At 33.4% G+C, this 19964-nt stretch overlaps 2 protein-coding genes across 3 annotated transcripts; both read right to left on the bottom strand.

Annotated features, from left to right (window-relative positions):
* Window positions 1–2281: 2281 nt before the first annotated feature.
* LOC150029739 (RING-H2 finger protein ATL2-like) lies at window positions 2282–3172 on the bottom strand. The gene has a single exon (XM_090310405.1). It carries the CDS (start codon window positions 3027–3029, stop codon window positions 2430–2432), a length of 600 nt encoding a protein of 199 aa, XP_090166531.1. The 5' UTR covers window positions 3030–3172; the 3' UTR covers window positions 2282–2429.
* A 6488-nt stretch (window positions 3173–9660) lies between these two features.
* Window positions 9661–18163, bottom strand: LOC150029738 (6-phosphofructo-2-kinase/fructose-2,6-bisphosphatase-like). Of its 2 annotated transcripts, none has more exons than XR_016527348.1 (23): window positions 17554–18163; window positions 17400–17463; window positions 16820–17115; window positions 16029–16241; window positions 15453–15662; window positions 15278–15373; window positions 14988–15086; window positions 14868–14897; window positions 14418–14471; window positions 14071–14124; window positions 13921–13998; window positions 13747–13838; window positions 13586–13643; window positions 13415–13489; window positions 12976–13023; window positions 12328–12439; window positions 11163–11238; window positions 11026–11088; window positions 10839–10930; window positions 10625–10693; window positions 10279–10342; window positions 10135–10200; window positions 9661–10012 (listed from the first exon to the last, which is right to left on the bottom strand). XR_016527348.1 is itself a non-coding variant. In XM_090310404.1 (23 exons), exons 1-23 carry the CDS (start codon window positions 17743–17745, stop codon window positions 9935–9937), a joined length of 2265 nt encoding a protein of 754 aa, XP_090166530.1. In that variant the 5' UTR covers window positions 17746–18163; the 3' UTR covers window positions 9661–9934. The 2 variants fall into 2 exon arrangements, 1 of the variants encoding a protein (XP_090166530.1); XM_090310404.1 differs by having other exon boundaries at window positions 12342–12439.
* Window positions 18164–19964: the final 1801 nt, after the last annotated feature.

Below are 19964 nucleotides of genomic sequence, written 5' to 3'. Positions count from 1 at the left end.
TGGAAGAAGTTAGGGTCTTTTAGTCGTCTTCTTCCTTCCATAAGATAGATACAATTTTACAGATATAAAAAACTCTCTAATTTTCATTATACATTTCCAAAAGGATTTTGTGATCTACAAGTCCAAAGAAGTTTGTAAAATCACTTAGCTACACACAAGCATTCTTGAAGGGTGTTGTTTCCTGAGAGTGGAGTGTCGGATTATTCAATGCTAGTGGGGGCACATCTTCTCTAAGTACAGCATGAACGTGTCTCAACCCAATTTCAGAGACATTCTCAAACCCTTAATTTTTTTTATTAAATATTTTGATTGTTGTTTGGCTTAGAATTTCTGCTAAGATTCACTAGTTGATTATACAGTTTACAAACATATATCCCCGCTCACACCCCGCCGATAATACTTTATATGTGAGTTTTTCTTTTAAGCATAACTTTATATGTGAGTTTAACTTTAGTTATATATATATTATTTATTTATTTATGGTATTAAGTTGAGATTATAATATATTGTAGTACTATTTATATTTTAAATTTTTAAAATTATGAAAATTAAACATATTAATTATATCTCTATTGTGGGTTTGAAATTAACTATTTCAATCATTGTTTTCCATAATAGTGATTTAAATAAAATTAATTTTTTTTAAAAAATCTAAATGGGAAAAATTTTCCACAAGGAACCTGATCCCCGCAAATTTCCTGTGCAGAATCTCCGCCTGATCCTCATGGGGAATTTCGCACGGATGGAAAATGAAATAGGTAAGCAGGATCAGCGACAGGGAAGCCTTCCCCGACCCACCCCGCCCCGTGGATATTTGTAGCCACAATAACCGATGTCTGCAAGGTGTCCTTTCTTTTCCATTTTGGTTTCGCTCAAGATTTGGACCTTATGACGTTTTTTTTTTTCAATGGAAGAAGGAGAAGAGGAAGAAGAGGAAGGAGGTGAGGAAAAAACAATCATAGTCACTAGAATGTAAGGAGTGACTAGCAATAGAGATATTCATTTTTTTCATTACATGGTGAGGAATGGGGGACGAAGTGGAAGAAAAAAAATTATTTGTAAACTAAACGGAGAAGGAAAATATTATATTCAATTTATTATAATACCCTGCCCTCATTTGTTTCTTTTTTAATATATTATAATAATAATTGTTATGTTATTATTATATAAATATTATATTTATATTTCAAGTAACGTTGATGAATGGCCAAGATAATGACATGTTTGAATTGGATATTTAAGTTTAGATTATATATATGAATAATTTGAAAGGTAATTATTTCCTTATTCAAATTGTCCCTGAATCATATAAAAAAAATAGTGCTAATTTTAACTATTTAATTAAAACTTTTCAATATTAATTGTTTAAGATTATTGATTTTTTTATACAAAGGGGGAGGAGGGAATTTCACACAGTGAATTCGACTCGAGCAAATTTTTCATCAAAAATCCTGTCTTGATCCCTACAAAATTAAATGGAGAATTTTGTAGAGAAGAAATGGAGAGTGGGGACAAGAACACAATTGCCTTCTGGACATCTTTAGCTGACGACAACCATTATATGAGGAAGAAGATGAAGGAGAAGAATGGGGAAGTAAATGGGAAGGAAAAAAGGGGAAAAAAGGTTGAAATAATATATAACTTTTCATTTTAAAAAGAAAAATATCTTTTTCAAAAAAACTGATGTTACGTCAACTATTCGTAAATAATTTTAAAAAGGAAAATGAAATGAATAAAAACGCTACTAAATGTAAATCTCATAGTAAAATTGTTGAGTTTGAAAACTCAAAAACCTAAATGCAACTTAACTCAAATTTACTTTCTTTTTACTCAAAATAATAAGAAACAACATGTAATATTAACTAAAATGAACATAATGCAACTAGCATAATATATATTAACGACAAGATGTTTAAGTCTCAATTACACGTCAAGATATGGAAAACAGATAAAATGGGATAATTGGAAGCTTTTTCCTTAGTTCTTAGGCCCAAACCTATGACTTTATGGACCCAATTTTACATTCGACTCTTCCACTCTCTAGAGTTTTTGAATCTTATATCTCCCATCCTATTTCTACTCAAATGATTTTTAGTTTTTAAAGTACAACGCATTTCTTTTTATCCAAAGTAATTTCTCAGAGGGTCTTTATTTTGTGAGAATCGAGACCATTAAAATCTTTAGATACTTGAAATTGTAGACACCTAGAGATATAGAAATGTCTAACATCTTTAGATAAACAAATTTTTTTCAAGAAAATTTGTAAGGATGTCCCAAAACATTTAGATAAACATGCTGATTTGCAAGATTTATGTACGGATGGAAATAGGTAACAATTTGTTGAGAAAAATCCAGTTGACAGTTTTTATGAAGAACAAAGAAGAATCTGTAGATATCAATATCCACAGCCTCATTCTAATTAACATGGCTTACCCACCAATAACAATCTGCAATTCATTTTCAGTCAATTCCAAGTTATTACCAATTCCATTCCTCGAATTCTGATGACGAACCACCGGAACCCTACAAATCGGACAATTCGAATGAGAACTCAACCACATGTCGATGCACTCGACGTGAAACACATGCTTACACTTAGGCAAACTCCTCCCTATCTCATTCTCTTCAAACAAGCTCAAGCAAATGACGCATTCTAATCCAATCTTGCACTCCTTCTCCGACACGTAAATAAAAAGAGGGATTGCTGAAATCACCAAGGCGTCGAGTCCTTTGGTGGGAGAGCGAGTAGGTGGGGTGGTGTGGTCAAACGATATGGAATGAAAATGGTGCAACCGAGGTTGGCCTAGCACTTGAGAGACGGCGATAGAGCTGCGACGCTGGTGACGGGCCTGGGTGAGGAACCATTTGGCATAGATGTGGAGGAGGACAACAAAGAGAGTGACAAGAAGTAAAGAGATTAAGGCCGCTAACATTAGTAAACTTCCATTGTAAGAGATAATGCTTCTAAAGGGATGATTAAATGGATAAAAAGATGGGAAATTGAGTGAAGATTGTGAGGAGTTGAACATAGTTTGAAGTAATGAGATGGGTTTGTTTGATTGAGAATGGCTCTAAAAGATATATAATAAAGAAAAGAGGGTAATACTTGAGTACAATCTAGATTACATTCATCTTTGTAGATCCCTTTAATCACAAAAAAAAAAAGGCGTAACAGTTTGTGATTGAATATCTAAATAGGATGTACAAAAATAAGTGAAATCGGGATGGCCCGAGTATTTTTGGGAAAGAATGGGAAGAGAGAGTGTACATGGATATTGCTAAATCACATGAGAAAAAGATAACGTGAAAGTGAAGAAATTAATATATAAAAAGAAGAATGAGATTGGGATATGTGAAAGAGAGACCAGAATCCCAAGAAACGCACAAACGAAGGCCTCGTGAAGGCGACGGCAGCAACTCAAGCAGGAACTACTATTCATTTTGTACGTCTGTCATATTTCTTTGACTATAAACATGTTTTAGTTCTTAAGGTTTCTGTTTTTTTTTTTTTTTAATTGAAATTTAAAGTTTGGTCTCTAAAATTTAAAGTATCTTAGAAGGTATTAAACTTTTAATTTTGTGTTTAATATGTCTTGAAATTTAAAAATATTTGATACAACATCTAAACTTTCAATTTTATATTTATTAGATCATTGACATATTTAAAATTATAAAATTAATTTTGATTTATTTGGTATAAAATTGAATTTTATGTCAAATGAAACTTTTAACGTTTAATTTTCGTGTCTAGTAAATTCATGAATTTTAAAAAATATTGAAAAGGATCAACGCCTATTAGACACAAATTTAAAAGTTAAAGATTCTATTAAAATCTTAATTTTATTAGATGCAAAACTTTAAAAAAAAAAATCTTCTAAAAAATAAAAGAAAGAAAAATAACTTAAAAGTTCAAAATTCATACTTTTTAAAGTTCAAAGATTTGTGGAGTATTCTTTTAAGGTTTAAATTCCATTTGGTCCATTTTGATCTTTAAACTATGTATTTTGTTCCATTTTGGTTCTCAATATTTCAAAAAGTCTATTTAAGGCTTCGTTTGGGATTGCTGCTTTTAAAATAATTACTGACATTTGTGTTTTTAAAAAAAATCAGTTGTGAAAAGAAGTAAAATAGTGTTTGATAAATTTCAACTTAAACTTGAAAAAAGTATGTTAGAGTGTTTTTTAAATAAATACAAAAACAACTTATTTTAGATATAACAACTAAAATAAACTTATAATAACTTTTTTGTAATTTAAATTTTTAAATAATTGTTTAGTATGATAAATTTTATTTGTTATAGATTAATTTTAAAATATTAAGAAAAATAACTCTATTTAAAAAAAAAATCAATATGGTGTACCTTTTAAAAAAATTGATGCATTTTAACTCATGAAAAATAGAAAATAGATTTGATTATGTGAGAAATAGATAAATATATAAAAGAAATCTTCTTTTTAAAGTACAAAATTAAAAACTAAATATTAATTAAAAATTTTACCAGTTTAGTAGGATATTATTCTTAGGGTAAACTTGAAATTAACACTTTTTAAAAGTGATTCTAATAGATTTAATTTAAATTTATTTTACCAAACGCAAAAAAATGGTTAAGATTTTGACTTTTGAACATAGTTATCTCCAATGTCTAGCCTAAGTCTCTAAACTTTTAAAATTGAGCTATTTTAGTCAAATAAAATTTTTTTAAAAAATCCATATCTTACATTTTTTTTTTTTAGATTCTATCACCTTTCCCCTTCTCTCTCATTTTCTCGCTCTTTTCTCTGTTTCGTCCTCTCAATGAGTCTAGTTACAAGAGCTTATAGAGGGGTAATTGATAAAAATAATCTTTTTCAAGTTTTGACTTTGACTTTTGGACCTTTTTAAAAAAGTTTGTATTTTTGACCCCCACAATTTTGAAAAATTACCCTAATACCCTTCACATTCCAAAACTCCCTCAAATCCCTTCCCATTTGAAATCTAGGTTAGATCTAAATAAGTTTGAGCCTAAAATGCGTTTCCGGAAATCGGTCTTACCCGGCCAGACTTCATACTATTGTGACTGGGTATGTGATCGGACAGGCAAGTTTGAGGTTGCTGTGGGATAGATTTGGGGAAGATTGTGTTCGGTAGTAGACTGGTCGGGCCGTATGTGCATTTCGACTAGATATGGACGGGAAAGAGAGGAAATGACGAGGGGGAAGGGGGCAAAACCGAGTAGGAGTAGGTGGCGCCCGACTGGGCTTCAAAGCACTTAAACCGGGTATGTGACCAGGCGGTGTAAGTGGATATTCAGGAATGCGGCCCAGTCCCGGCCCGGCCGAGTATTGGACCGAGTAGAAGGGGCGGGGCGGGCCAGGCCGTGCGCGTGGAACTTTCGGGAATTCGACCCGATCCTAGCCCGACCGGGTATTGGACTGGGTGGGGGAGGGGAATCGGGTAGAGGGGGGTAGGCCGTAGGGGATGTTTCAGGAATTTGGCCCGGCCCGACCTAATCGAGTATTGGACCGAGTAGGGGTATTCTGTTTTTTCGCCCAGTGTCGTGCTCGACCGGGTATGTGCTAGGCCATTTTTTTTTATATTTATATATAATTTTTTTTTAAGTATGCATTGATGATCATGATGTGTTGTCTTCTAATTTATCTATTTCATGAACCGATCGTGTAGCGTTGAAGGTTATCGCCTAGTGTTTGCTGAAGCTAAACAATCGCTTAGCTATGATCTCTTAGTATCATCGCCTAGCTATTGCTTAGCTTTATCGCATAACTACACGATCGCTTAACACCATCGTCTAGTGCTTTCATGTCATTGCTTAGCGCGCGTCGTAGCTAAACGATCGTGTAGTTCCATCATTTAGCAAATCCAACGTATCATTTAGTTTCCACGCCACGATCACTTAGCTCTGCACCTAAATGATCGCTCAGCGCTATCGCGTAGCACTTCATCATATCGCTTAGCGTGCGTCGTAACTAAACGATCGTGTAGTGTCATCGCTTAGTAAATCCAACTTATTGTTTAGTTCCCACGCCACGATCGCTTAGCTTTGCATCTAAATGATCGCTCAACGCTATCGCGTAGCACTTCATCGTATCGCTTAGCACGTGTCATAGCTAAACAATCGTGTAGTGTCATCGTTTAGCAAATACAACGTATCGTTTAGTTCCTACACCAAAGCTAAACGATCGCGTCGCCAAAGCTAAACGATCGCGTAGTGTTATCGTATAACATTTAAACGCATCGCTTAGCTCCTATAGGTACACGATCGTTTAGCATTCAACATCACAACGACTAGTGCCCATTGTTATACGATCGTCTAACTTTTTTTCACATCGTGTAATGTATGAAACTAAACGGTCGCTTAGCAACTGAACCTCAAAATGGGAATCTTTGATGAATATTCGGTGAAACTCGACCAGGTATCTTAAAAAAAAAGTTACAATTTTTTCATTTTTTTATATAAATATCAAAGCATTATATATATAAAAAAAACAAAACAAAAAAAAAAACAAGCATAAATCAAACTCCAAGAATGTCATTTATTTTTGTCAAATTTTTCTGAAATTATCGAACTATTCAATACATACAAAATGAAATACATATTTTCTTACAAAGGGTACAAAATTACAACTTCGTGAAATATAAGTTTTAGACGACGAAAGACTTTTCATTCTAAAATAATTTGGTGAAGAGAACTTTTTGTGGGATTGTAAACAAACTAAATGTGGTGGAGAAGTTTTTTGTGTTTGAATGTAAAAAAAAAAAAAAAAAAAAAAAAAAATTGTCTATTAATTTTGGATAAAATAATTTTTTGTGAATTAATTTGGTATGTTGATTGTTGAAATTGAAATAGAGAATTTAATAAAGAACATAAGAATAATTGTACAACCAATATTTTTCATACTTACATCATTTTCATGATCAAGGGGTCAAAAAAAACTTGTTTTTCAAAAATAGGTCAAAAATACCAAATCAAACTCCTAGACCATTTTTATCAATTTTTCATGGTATTTGGATTCAAATTTAGGACTCTTCTCTTAGTTTTTATCAACAAAAAGGATCAAAGCGGCCCAATCAATTTTTTCTCATTCTTGAGAGCACGAAAATAAAAGATGCAGTTGATTCCCATGACAGTAATGAGAGCACAAAATAGTGAGACGACGGGTTAGATGTTTTACTAAATTACCCATATAAAGTCTACCAGCTTATTTGGCAGCAACAATACTTTGACAATTAGGACTAAAATGAACATATTTTTAAAATTTGGGTATTAAAACAAATTTTTTAAAAGTTCAAAAATCAAAATAAAACAAAATTAACCAAAATGAAATTTAAATCATTTTTTAAAGATCTAAGACCAAATAGATACAAATAAGCTTAATTTAACATTTTAAAACTTAATCTTCATTGTTCGATTTTTTTTTTTTAAATAATCCCTTATGTATTTTCAATTTAGTCGCTCACTCTCTATTAAGTTTTTAAATTTTCTATTAAGTACTAAATTTTGATGATAAACTTACCCAATATAATGCTCGGTGAATTGAAAAAACTAAGATGAGAAAAAAGATTTTTAAACACTATAATTTTTTTATCCAATTCACGAAAATAGATCTCTCTTAAATGCCTTTTTTACTACCCAATATTCACTCCTATGAAGTGATTAAATTAACAAATGATAATTCGTGTATTGACAAATGATAATTCGTGTATTTAGAATACATTTCCAAGGGATTAAATTAAAACTTTAAGTTATTTTGAAAAAAAAATCATATATTTGATAACCATATAAAATGAACTTTGAAAAAATGAATTTATAAAATAAGTTGGTTTAGGATACACACTTAAAAGCAACTTTTAGATAAATGAATTTGAAATATTTAATAGTTAATCACTCCTTAATCTATATGGGAAACTCCAACAACCACCGTCAGCCACCAATTTTGATGACCTCCACCAGCCAACTAACGAAAATCTCCATTGGTCACCTCCGACCATCATTTCCAACGATTGTCGATCAACTCCGGTCACCACCATCGACAAATTGTTTTATAGTAATTTGAAATTAATAAAAACACTTGTATTATAACAAGCCAAACTTTAACATAAAAAAAAGTTTTAAAAACAATTGCTAGACACATGTATTTTTATTTTTAAGGAGTTTCTATTATAAGTGTTTAAATAAAAATACATTTTTGGAAAACATTTTTTCCTAAGATATTCAAAACAAGCCTATATAAGAAACTAAAATAAGTAAACATCCCAATACTAAGAACTAAAATATATATTTAGCGAATTCTTCAAAAAGATGTTTTCAGGACATTGAGTTCAGAGAGACCTTGGATCATCACAATGGTTGAATTTATATACATATTAAATAACAAATTTAGTCTGAACTGTGAGGTCGTCTCCTTGACCCCTAAACTTTTAATAGTATTTGAGCTTTCAGTTCACGAATTTTTTAGACACAAAATTTAAAATTTAAAATTTTATTAGATATAAAAGAAAATCAAATTTATATCTAATAGATCAATTAAGTTCAAAGAATTGAATTTATCAAAAATCTATTAGACACAAAATTCAAAGTTAAAAAAAACCTATTAGACACTTGAAAGTTGACTAAATAAACATAAACTTCAAAATTCCAAAATTAAATACATGTTTGGAAGTGATTTTAAAATTGTCAAAATCACTTTTGTCATTTTTAAAGTCACTCTAAAATACACATTTAATCACTCCAAGTTAGTTTAATATTCAATTTTACACTTTTAGATGCAATTTGTATATCATCAAAATTAATAAAAGATTAAAAACATGTTTCATAGTAATTTTAAAAATAACAAAAGTGATTTTAAACATTTTAAACTAACTACCAAATGTCTTTTAACTTTTGATTTAACCTTAACTTTAATAGATTTTAAAAGTGTATTTAATTTAACTTTTCAAGTATTTAAGATTGAAAATAAGTCATTTTGAAAAAAATTAAAGAACCATCCCAAATAGTTTTTAAAATATTTTCAAAGTATATTTTAAACTCTTTTTTTATCAAAAGAGTTTAAATAAAAAAAAAATTGAAAAACATTTTTTTCTCTAATCAATCCAACCAGGCCTTTGAGAGTTTAAGTTAGATACGAAAAAGTTACCTCATGTTGATTCTGACTCATTTGGAGGAGAAAGCAGAGAAGAAATGGTCCTGGAATCGAATCTTCTTACTTCATGATTTATATAAATCATGATGGATTGAATAGCTTCTATTCTTCTTCAATCTCCCACTACATTCAACTAACTGATAGAGTTCATAAAAATTAAAAACAAATTAGAAAAACCCATCAAAAGATTCCACCTAATGCAGAAAAATGCTTTGTCAAGTTCCTCAAATATATATATACAGAGAGATTGAAAAAGAACATACCAAATTTGATTCTATCTGTCCAAGGATTGTGTTTCCTTCATGGAAAATTTAATATGGCCCCCAACAACTTTGATTGTCTCTAGGTAACAGGTGTTTTCACTTTCCATCTCCCATGGATCAAAGTAGACCAAAACCAAATTGCTATCTTTTGTTTTCCAGAAGAACAATATATAATTCTGCTACCACGGTACCACCTGTTGATATTTATAATGTTAGTATCCAAAACTTTCTTGATTTCAATTAATTGAATAACACAGATGGAATTGAACTCCTCCAAGTCCTGTTTTGAATGGAAGAGACATTTGTTTAACCATTCCACCTTCCTGCCTGAGTATTAGTTACATACATAGACTGATAGACGTCACTATTACAGAAACGAAAACGAGTTCTCATCATTCACATTTGCAGAGGAGGTTAATGATAAGAGTGGCACAATGTATGACACCGACATCTTAGTAATGAATGAGAATTAAAAGAATGTATGGGAACTTCTCAAAGCACATGAGATTATAGAATAACATCCCCTGGGGTCTGTTAATCCATAAGTTTGTATCTTTTTTCTTGCACACCCGTGACTCCCATTTGTATCTCAATGATTGTATGAAGTGGGACCTGCCAAAATTGAATCAAAGCATTTTAAACCATTCTAATTGAAACCACTAGCATCCTCTCGCTCCTAATATTGGAATTGAAAATACAAAAAGTGATTGTTCGTTGATTATCTACACAATTACCTCGATGTGTGGAATTTCTTTTAGGGGCCTATCAGCAAAATAAGCATATAACGCTCTCAAGACCGCCTGCAAGACAGGAGAAAAGGTTTAGGAAGATTACCACATGTAAAAATGGACGATGGAATGGTTAAAAAATTAGTCCACCTGATGAGAAATAACAACAACAGGAGCCCGTTGTCTTTCAAGCTCAATAATTACTGGTTCAAGCCTGTGTCAATTAAAATTAATGGCCTCAGAAGGTAAAACTAAATAAAACATGTATTAGTCATTAGTTACTGAAAAAGATATTTAATGAAAAGGATTGAAGCTTTTGGATTGATTTATTTATTTATTTTTGGATTGGAGTTCCTTATTGTAGTTAGCTGTGAGGTTCCTTGTGTGGTCGTCTTTTATATGCTCTTCTATGCTCTTTCATTTTCCTTTCTGAAAACTTGGTTTCCTTTAAAGGAAAAAGAAAATTGCTTTGGATAAAAAGTAAAAAATTCCATACCTTTGGATAACATCCAAATAGGATTCTCCACGAGGATATCTATATCTCAATTTGTCCTTCTTGCGAGCCCTGGCAATGAAAAATGCAAGAAATCTCAAATGGGAACAGAGTGTTATAGTTATTAGAGAAACAACTTCCACAACTAGCACGGAAGTTCACTGAATTATCAAGAGAAATAGCTGATGGAAATAAAGAAGATTGCAGTTGCACATACTCATATTCCTCGGGCATGTTTTTCTTTATCTCTTCATATGTCATTCCATCACAAACTCCAGCATATATCTCATCAAGTGCACGCCATTGAATCTAACAGAAGGAAATAACCATAGAGTGTTTTATACTCGGGCTTACAAGCGAGGGTTGCTTGTCAAGCATTAATCTCTTCCAGATAACAAGCTAACCTTAGGGAATCCACCAATAGGACTCGCAGTCAAAATTGTTCGCTGAAGTGTGCTGGTCCAAATCTAGACCATAAAAAGTTGTCATTAGCATTTTAAATAACCAGATGCAAATTAACACCATAAAAATTTGAGCTTACAGAGGCAGCCCGTTCGGACTTCAGTCGTTTCTCAACAAAGTTAGCAAGCTTCTTAGAGTAAACTTTTCCAGCCTCACTGCCAAAACAAGTAAATCAATCCCAGTTCAAAATTCAAATAGGAACCTGATTTTCTGATTGGGACAAAAGGAAATAAGACTAAAATTACGTAATAATATCCAAAAGAAAATGCACAGGTTATAGAATTTCAAGAGGCTCTCTCTCTCCTACAAAATTAATTCCCAAAATTTTGCCCTCTCCCAAAGCCCGACCTCACTTTATTTATAACCATCCATCCCAACCAACTTCTCAGGTAATTACAGTTTTCCTAATGTCCAATGTCCAAATAATATTCTCGATATTTCACAATTATCAAGAGATACAGGCACTGGATTATCCTTGTTTATAAAGATCAACTAAGTAATAGCAAGATTGATCAAATATGGTTGGGAAAAATATAACCATCTTGTTTTACACACAGTGTCAAGAGATACAAGCACTGTATTATCCTTGTTCATAAAGACCAACGAAGTAGTAGCAAGATTGATCAAATATGGTTGGGAAAAATATAACCATCTTGTTTTACAAACTGAACTTAGAAAATGAGATTTTGAAGTTAATTTCTTTTCTTCTCTAAATATGAAATTCAAGTTTGCAATTTTACAAACTTATCTTAAAAGATTATATTTGAGAAATTTAATGTAAGGTATCGGCACGTGATTTTGATTTTTGAATATAGCAAACGTTAAAGCAAACAGAACAGTAATTAAAGGTTTAGTTGCAAAATTTGTTCAAGGACCTATGGGCTGTCTCAGAAACATATGAAGCCTCCTAAAGAAATGACATACTGTATGAGGTATTTTGTAGCTAAGATTTTAAAAAAAAAAAAAATTGTACAGATAAATAGAAACTTCTTTGAATACACTGTTTAATTCAACTGGTCTTTTTGCCTTCGTTAACATGTTTTTTTTCTTACTCTGTCCCTGGATAGTGTGATATATTATATATCAGTTAAGTGTGACAAAATAATGGCAGATTCAACGGCCAATAAGTTACCTCATAACTACAGGTACAGGTACCTCTCCTTTCATAACTACAGGTACTAGATACAATAAGTTACCTTTGAAATCTTTTGTGATATAACAACATGAAGATTTTATCCCTATACCTGCGTATGCATACCTTAATTCAGTGTCACCTCCAATCCTACCTCGAACATTATCCATACTCTCTCCATGCCTAGTGAGCAATATTGGCCGTGGTGTGAGATGGGTATTCACCTGCACCATGATAAATAAACTATATGATGAGAGCATAAAGAAGATTTTAATATAATATCCATATATGATGAGAGTACATAATAGTATAATAATATAAAGAAGATTTTTCCTAGTACATTAAAATAAAAAATCCTGAAACTAGTATGGAAGCAACAATCATCAAACAATCTCAACAGGCTCCTCATATAGGAAATCACTTAGCAAATTATACACTCAAGATTCCAATTTTCAGAATTCACAATTCATAAAGTGATATCACCTTTGGGCCCTTTTTGAAATATAACAATTCATCAGGGAGGTCACCTTGAACCCTTTTAGATCTAGTGGTTATTGAATTCCCTCTCCTTTATTTGTTATATAGTGTTTTAAAAGGAAGTTTACAGAAGTCATGTAGGTGTGAGGGGTTTAAGATTTATGACGACTGACAAGACTACAATCTATTAAATTTCAGCTTGAATTTATGGAGCCTTAGAAGAATTGAGAATGTCAACATTTTTGTCGCGTTAAATAAAAAATAATGAAAAACAAGATCATACCAAGAAAAAGACAATTCGTCCAGGGAGATACCCACTGATGTTGTTGACCTGAATAAGAAAAGATATACCATCAGAATACAAAAATTAAGTGAAATAAATCCAAGGGATGCTTCATCTAAACAAAATAATGACCATTGAAAAGTATAGCTTTTGAATAAGAATAAGAACCACTCTAAAACGTTAGAGGGTTTTCTTTGAGAAAAATGAAAGAATACAGTGGCAGTTAAAAAAAAAAAAGAGAGAGAGAGAGAAAGCCTACAAAAACCCCACTAGAGAAAGAGGCCCAACTAAGTAAAATGTTCCGTAGAGAATAATTACAAAGAGTCTTCAAAATCAATGCCCCTAAAAGATCAAAATATTGAAAGGAAATAACAAATATTAACCTTAGCAAACGAGGAATTGAAAAATAAGGCACAATAACCACAGGAGCTAAACTTACTTGTATCTGTCCTCCATGCCCACTAACCATGTCAATCATTTTAATGTAAGACCCCTCTTCAACAGGTTCATAAACCTGGCATGAAGAGCAAATTCAGATGTTTCGATGTATCAATATAATAAGTATTATATCCATATATACCAGAAAAACGTTAATATTTTAGATAACTACTTTTTCATAGTTGTCTAGTCGAGCTTTGAAGTCTCGATATCCAGCCTCAAAATCTGGCCTGAAAGGAGGAAAAGCACTCAGTGTTCCAGAAAAGAGAAAACACTCACACACACACACACTATATTCCCAGAAGAATGAAATAAGCTGCTTGGGAAACATACTCTTCTGCATAATCAGGGCTTTGTTGTATTTTAAGACGTATATTTCTTTCAATGATACGCTGATCATTGCATAGGGTTTCTAGAAAAATTATCTGCAGTTGAAAGAAAAAGAAGAATGAGACAACTAAATATTTCTGGAATTCTTCCCTCTATTTACAATGACAATCATTATACCCGACATTTTCCTTCAGCCAATTTCATCAACATGTTTCTCCGTTTCCTGGTACTGTTTGTGGCATCAAATATTCCAACCTGAATTAATTTTGCATTAGCAAATAAAACCATTAGAATCTGTGCAATAGATGCAACAGTCAAAGACCTTACCTGGCCACCTTCTTGCATCCAAGATATCATATCCTCCATAGCTAAAGCTGCTACCTAGTAGCAGGTGATATATTAAAACTATGTACACAGAGAAAAAATTAACATGGTGTTAACGTTACCAATAATCCGTGTTAGCCAGGTAAACTTAAAATTGTATCTATTTTCTTTATAGTAGGAAAAGGAGGATTAAGTTAATTTCTTAAAATAATTGACAACTTCCCTTTTCTTATTTCATTTTCTTATTATTGTTTTTTTTCCCTTGAATAGATGAAACCAATAGACAACTGAGGCAAAGTATATTCCCACTTTCTTTGATAAATAACATGTCATCAGTTTCTAGAATTCACCTCGTTACGTGCCTCCATGCCTTCTGGATTGTCAGCTCGGAAAAAGTCAGCAGACTGCATACAGATGGTTTTTTTTTTTTTTGGCATAAGAGAACGTCAAAAATAGCATATAACATCCTCATGAGGATAACATAATCACCGACAGACTGAAGAGTTAATAAAACCATGAAATATCACTTTCAAAATAATAAAACCACGAAATATATTGTTTCCTATAAAAAGAAAAGTATTTAAAAAAAATAACTAACTAACTATGAAAGCGCTGTCTATAAGTAACCTAGGAAGCCTACTGAAAGTCTTTGAAGAGAGAAATCATGAAAATGCAGTTGCAACTTTTACATGGTAAAAAAATATAAATATAAAGAACAACCCTCCAAATTGATAATAAAATATGATGACATTGAAGAATTGATAATACATCAAAATTGTACATTATATTTGAAAACACACCTGATTAGCTCCATGTTTAAGGCGTCGATACTGTTACAAAAAAAGAAAACATATTAACATTCAAATCTAAAGTGCATTCATCATACAACACAAGGCATAAGAATGACATGAAAGTCAAACCTTGCCAACATTGAAATGCTTTGTCTCATGACCTAACCAACGAAGATATCTTGTAAGCTTAGCAGCAGTGAAAGTTTTGCCTCGAGCTGGCAAACCAACCTAAACCATATTAAAAAGTCATGAGAGGCATTTTCATTCTTGAGACCAGATTACTAACAAAAAAAGTAAAATTTCGTCCCTGAACAACTACTACAACTTTCTTAGCCTATTACAATGAGTGAAGTCTACCTCAGCATATGAACAACTCAATAATTAGTGATATTTTATGTAAACCATTCAAAGAAAAGTACCAAGACAATTGCCAAATGTCTATCCTCCTTTGGTCCAAGCATTTGATCAGCAACAGCTGCAGCGGCAACAGCTCCAGCTGCTGCTGGCATTGAATTCTACATATTAACAAACAAGAAACACGAAAGATAAATAATATGACTTGTGATATTGAGAGATGAAAAGGCAAAAACAAACCTTGGACTCCGTATCCAATTTCAGATCTGAAAAGAAAGTGCTAGTACTAGCTGATTTAACAAGCCTAGGGGATCCAACACCTCGATCCACAAAAAGTCCCCTATGACTGTCTTGCTTTTGCAAATGAGAAAACGTCCCTACCGACTTTGATTCAACCATTCCAGAACCCATATACATCTTGGATGGATCAGGGACAATCACTGTCATATCCTAAATAAGCAACCAGAAAATAAATGTGATTGAAGATGCCACAAAACGGAAGAAGAATAAAAGTTCAATCATTGAAGTGCAAAAATCTATATAATTTCTATTAATAGTATAGATATTGATTTCATATTCCCAATGAAACAACAAGGATGGACAAGAAAACAAACTAGAAAAACATCATGGTATTGTTCTATGATTGAACTTCTAAAATTGCTTTCCATTGTCTTTCATTTTTAAGGCAGTTTGAGAAGAAGCTTTTCTAAAACATCACGGTATTTCCATTTACTTCATCTCCGTATTCATTTTCATGCCTTACACCCTGATGCCTATAAGAGAATTGAAATTTAATATTTACAAGCAAGAGAACACCTTTAAAGTCGTTGATCGATCCCCAATCGTACCACTGTCCTTAGATGATGATGTGTTCCCTGATGATCCATCAGCATTGAACTGAACCCCAAAACCAGTCAATGATCTAGGAGTCTCTGTCAAGTTAGCTGCATATACAAGGCCTGAGTTTGAAGAAGGAGCTGGAACCACGTAGTGTTCAAGATCAAGCTCCAAGCTAGCCGATGAGCTATTCTGAAAAGGCAAAAGAAACGATGGAGAAAGAAAGTATGAAGAAAATAAAAATTACAAAACCTCTGCTTCTAATACACCTGGAAATAATTCCAATTTCATTTCTTATGTCCCATCGTATTTGAAATGTAAATATCATAAATTAAAGCAAAAAAGCTGAAATATCTAAATATAATTTTAAATAAATGTATCAAACATCTGTATGTTCTAGTTTTAAGATCACGACGTGTTAGCTTCATGTGTTGTTCGTGTTATGTGTCGTGTGCTTGCCCTTTAGACAAAGCACGGGATAAGCAATTCCTTTTGACATTTCTAAACTAACTTTGCATTGTTGCACATTACTATATGGAACTAATCAATTACTAAAACAACGAATGTGAGTAGTACTGAACGGAAGAACACAAATCAAGGAGCAAAAGTTAGCACAACTAATCAATTTTTTTCTCCAAGGCTTGATAGAGAGTGGTAATATTACACGGACAAATAATTTTTTTTTTTTTTTTTTTACAATACAATAGTATTCGATGGAATATTGTATCTGTCATGCTTTCATTTTTTGAGGGGAGGGGGAGAAAAGATACCTCAGGACCAGTCTCCGACACTGAATTTATGCTCACATCAGGAATTCCACGAACAGCAGAAGGACGAAGATTGTCTTGATATGCCCTCCAACTTGCAGCAAGATCAAAGGGTGAAACCCTGTCTGCTTTAATGAACACCCTGTACTCCAAAACTTCATCACCACTTAACCTGAAAAGAGCCATCCTGGTATCTCCTTGCAACATTCCTCCAGAGAGTAGACGATTAGGACCCTCCTCGACTATACAAGGTGAATTGCTATACCTCGGCTTCAACAGGAACTTGAAATCCAGTGATTCTGAATTCAACAGTATATAGATGAAATGAAAATGAAAATATTTGCAATTCCATTTCCATTATACGGGTCCACCAGACGGGTTTTGTTGTTGCACAACCAAATCAAGTTCAAAAAACTACATGGTAATAAAGGGATTAAAAATCCTCATTTCTATACCCTAGTTAATTTTCTAAAAAAAAAAATCTTCAGAATCTTAATATCTTTATGTGTTTTAATCATCAAAGTAACTCCCACTGTTCACCCCAATCCATCTCCCAACAGTAGGAAGTAGAATCATAGTTTACCGTGATTAGGAGGAACAACAAAGCTCAATTCCCACATTGATGCCGATTCACGTTCTAAAGAGAGCTGTAGCACCCACACAATTAAATTCAACAACAGAGATTTGCAGAAACTCACTGAAGCATAAATAAACAAGAATAGAAAGAGAGTGATTACAGCTTTAGATGAATCCCACGAACCAACAAGCGGAACAGAGCCATAAATATGAGGAATGAGCTCGCCTTTGAGCTTAAAATTCTCCATCTTCAAGGAAATATAGAGCTGCCCACCTGCTTGGTCTAGGTTTTCCTCTGGCTCTTCGTTCCCATAAGACCCACCATCCGAATTCTTGGACGCACCAGTACCCATTATCGTTCACGTGCTTCAACAAATTGCTTCCACCAGAAAAATTGGAGCACAGAAGAGTGAGATTTGAGAGACAGATACTATCGCCAATCTAGGAAACAAGTTGAAGTCATGGAAGAAAAAGAGGGGTTTAGATAGATTCGATTCAATTTCGTTGTGTTGTGGAATCGGATAAAAGGGCGAGAGGGACGAGAGATGGAGAATAAAAGTGATGAAATGGGCAGTTCGCGCGTTTGTTGCGATCAGTTTTTTGGTCTTTTCTTTTTCTTATCGATAAGAACGGAATCAAAGAGAGAAAGACAGAGAAAGACGACGATGAAATAGAAATAGAATACCCTTCCTTTCACTGGCTTTTGCTTGTGTTAGTTAAAGACGATGGCCCAGCGCTGCCACGAGTGCGAATTTCTTCGAGTTCTACTTCACTACACGGCGGTGCATCGACTATCACTTTATCAAGCTTTTGATCGTCGCCACGTATGTAATTGAGAGGGCATTTTTAGGACTTATTTTGTGATTATCATGGCTTTTAAAATAATTATCCATCATTGTATTTTTAGAAAAATCAGTAGTGAGAATAAGTAAATAATTTTTTTCAAATATATAACAAAATATCATTGTCTATAAGTGATAAATATGATAGTTAACACTATCTATCATTGCATGTTACGATGTTTAGTAAATTAATACTAAATTTGTAATTTAGTTATATGAACAAGAGTAGATTATTATTTCAATTATTATTATTTTAAAAAAATTATTCTATTACACAACAATAGAGAGAACCCCACAGCCCAGAGCCAAGGCACAAAAGCAAATAAGGTCATAAACCAAAACAGATAAAAGGACCATCACACACGACCCATTACAAACAAGCAATAGCTCAAGAGGAATATCGAAAGGAAAGCAAACAACAAAACAAATAACAAAGGGAAGCCCCATAAACTCGGGGCAAGACAGAATGAGTCCCACAGAGAAAGAGCATAAAAAGAAACAACACAAAATCCCACAGACTGGGGACAACCAACAATCAAGGGAAAGTTAACAAAACCATCAAACAGATGGAACCAACACAAAGCATAAACACGGCTAAAGCAGGCTCACAAGGCCGTCAGGCCAGGATGCAGCACAAGCATGAATCACAGAGGTAACGAGATGGAATAGGACAGGGACTTCCCAAGGAAGACCCCATGCAAACGATGATTTCTTTCCGATCGGATAAAATAAATAGTACCACACCACAGGACACGCTACAACTAACGCTTGACCCATTTTTCTAAACTGGCCTGACAAACCCAACTCAAATCAACATCCCACCCAGCCACCGAGTGAGAGGACCCTAACAAACCCAACACAGGAGACAGACCCCTCCACACTCAAAAAATAGGTGATCACGTGACTCAACCCCACCCACACATATTAAGCAAGCAAAAGAAACAAAAGAATCTCACTTACCCCAACCAGTCCCAAATACCCATCCTATCTCACATTGCTAACCAGACATAAAAAGAATGCCTAGGAATATTCCCTCCAAACCAGAGAAGGCGTGACTACGACATTCTTTGATGCCTAGGACACAAAACCTCCCAAGCACTCGCAATAGAAAATTGACCAAGAACACCTAGAGACCAGAGCCACTAATCCTCACCACCCACCCAAGGCCTAATACCTTGGACTAAACCCCATAATTCAAAAAGTTCCCGCGACGCAGTAGGCCACCTCCAACACCCATCAACAACCAAGAAATCCGAAAAACGCGCCTCCCTTCGACTTGTCACATCATAGATCACCCTCTCCCCATAACTTTCCACAATAGGGCCTCTAGGGAGCCACGGAACCAACCACATAACACACAAAAACTACCATCTCTCACCTCCATTCAAACAAACGATTTCAACTCATCTCTACACCGCAAGACAACTCTCAAGCACCACGACATCCCCGAACTATTTCGCACGGACCACAATGACCAACCACGAAGCACATACATCTCCATCCAAGCCATCCATAACGAACCAGACCACACCAACAATAACCATAAAAACTTCAACATCGCAGCCAAGTTCCAAGACCAAGAATGGTGGATGCCTAAATTATTTTTATATTCATATTTAATTGTAATTTATTATAATATAATCATGTGAAAATATATATGATTCGAATTGCAACTAATATTATTTAATCTAAATTTTTTTATAAAAAAAGTTTCTAAATAATTTTTATAA

This window comes from Benincasa hispida, unplaced genomic scaffold, assembly GCF_027475165.1.
Source record: "Benincasa hispida cultivar pf3 unplaced genomic scaffold, pf3_genome.v1.1 HicScf956, whole genome shotgun sequence".
Classification (NCBI taxonomy): Eukaryota; Viridiplantae; Streptophyta; class Magnoliopsida; order Cucurbitales; family Cucurbitaceae; genus Benincasa; species Benincasa hispida.
The sequence above is the reverse complement of the archived record's forward strand: the minus strand, read 5'-3'. Positions and strand labels throughout refer to the sequence as shown.

Excerpts from the sequence above, each read along its gene's own strand:
- LOC150029738 (XM_090310404.1), bottom strand. The coding sequence starts at position 17,745 with ATGGGTACTGGTGCGTCCAAGAATTCGGATGGTGGGTCTTATGGGAAC. Across the intron at positions 13,644-13,746 it reads AGCCCTGATTATGCAGAAGA|GCCAGATTTTGAGGCTGGAT; the intron begins GTATGTTTCCCA and ends TCCTCCTTTCAG. Across the intron at positions 11,239-12,341 it reads GGAGGTGACACTGAATTAAG|TGAGGCTGGAAAAGTTTACT; the intron begins GTATGCATACGC and ends TTGTTTTGGCAG.
- LOC150029739 (XM_090310405.1), bottom strand. The coding sequence starts at position 3,029 with ATGTTCAACTCCTCACAATCTTCACTCAATTTCCCATCTTTTTATCCA.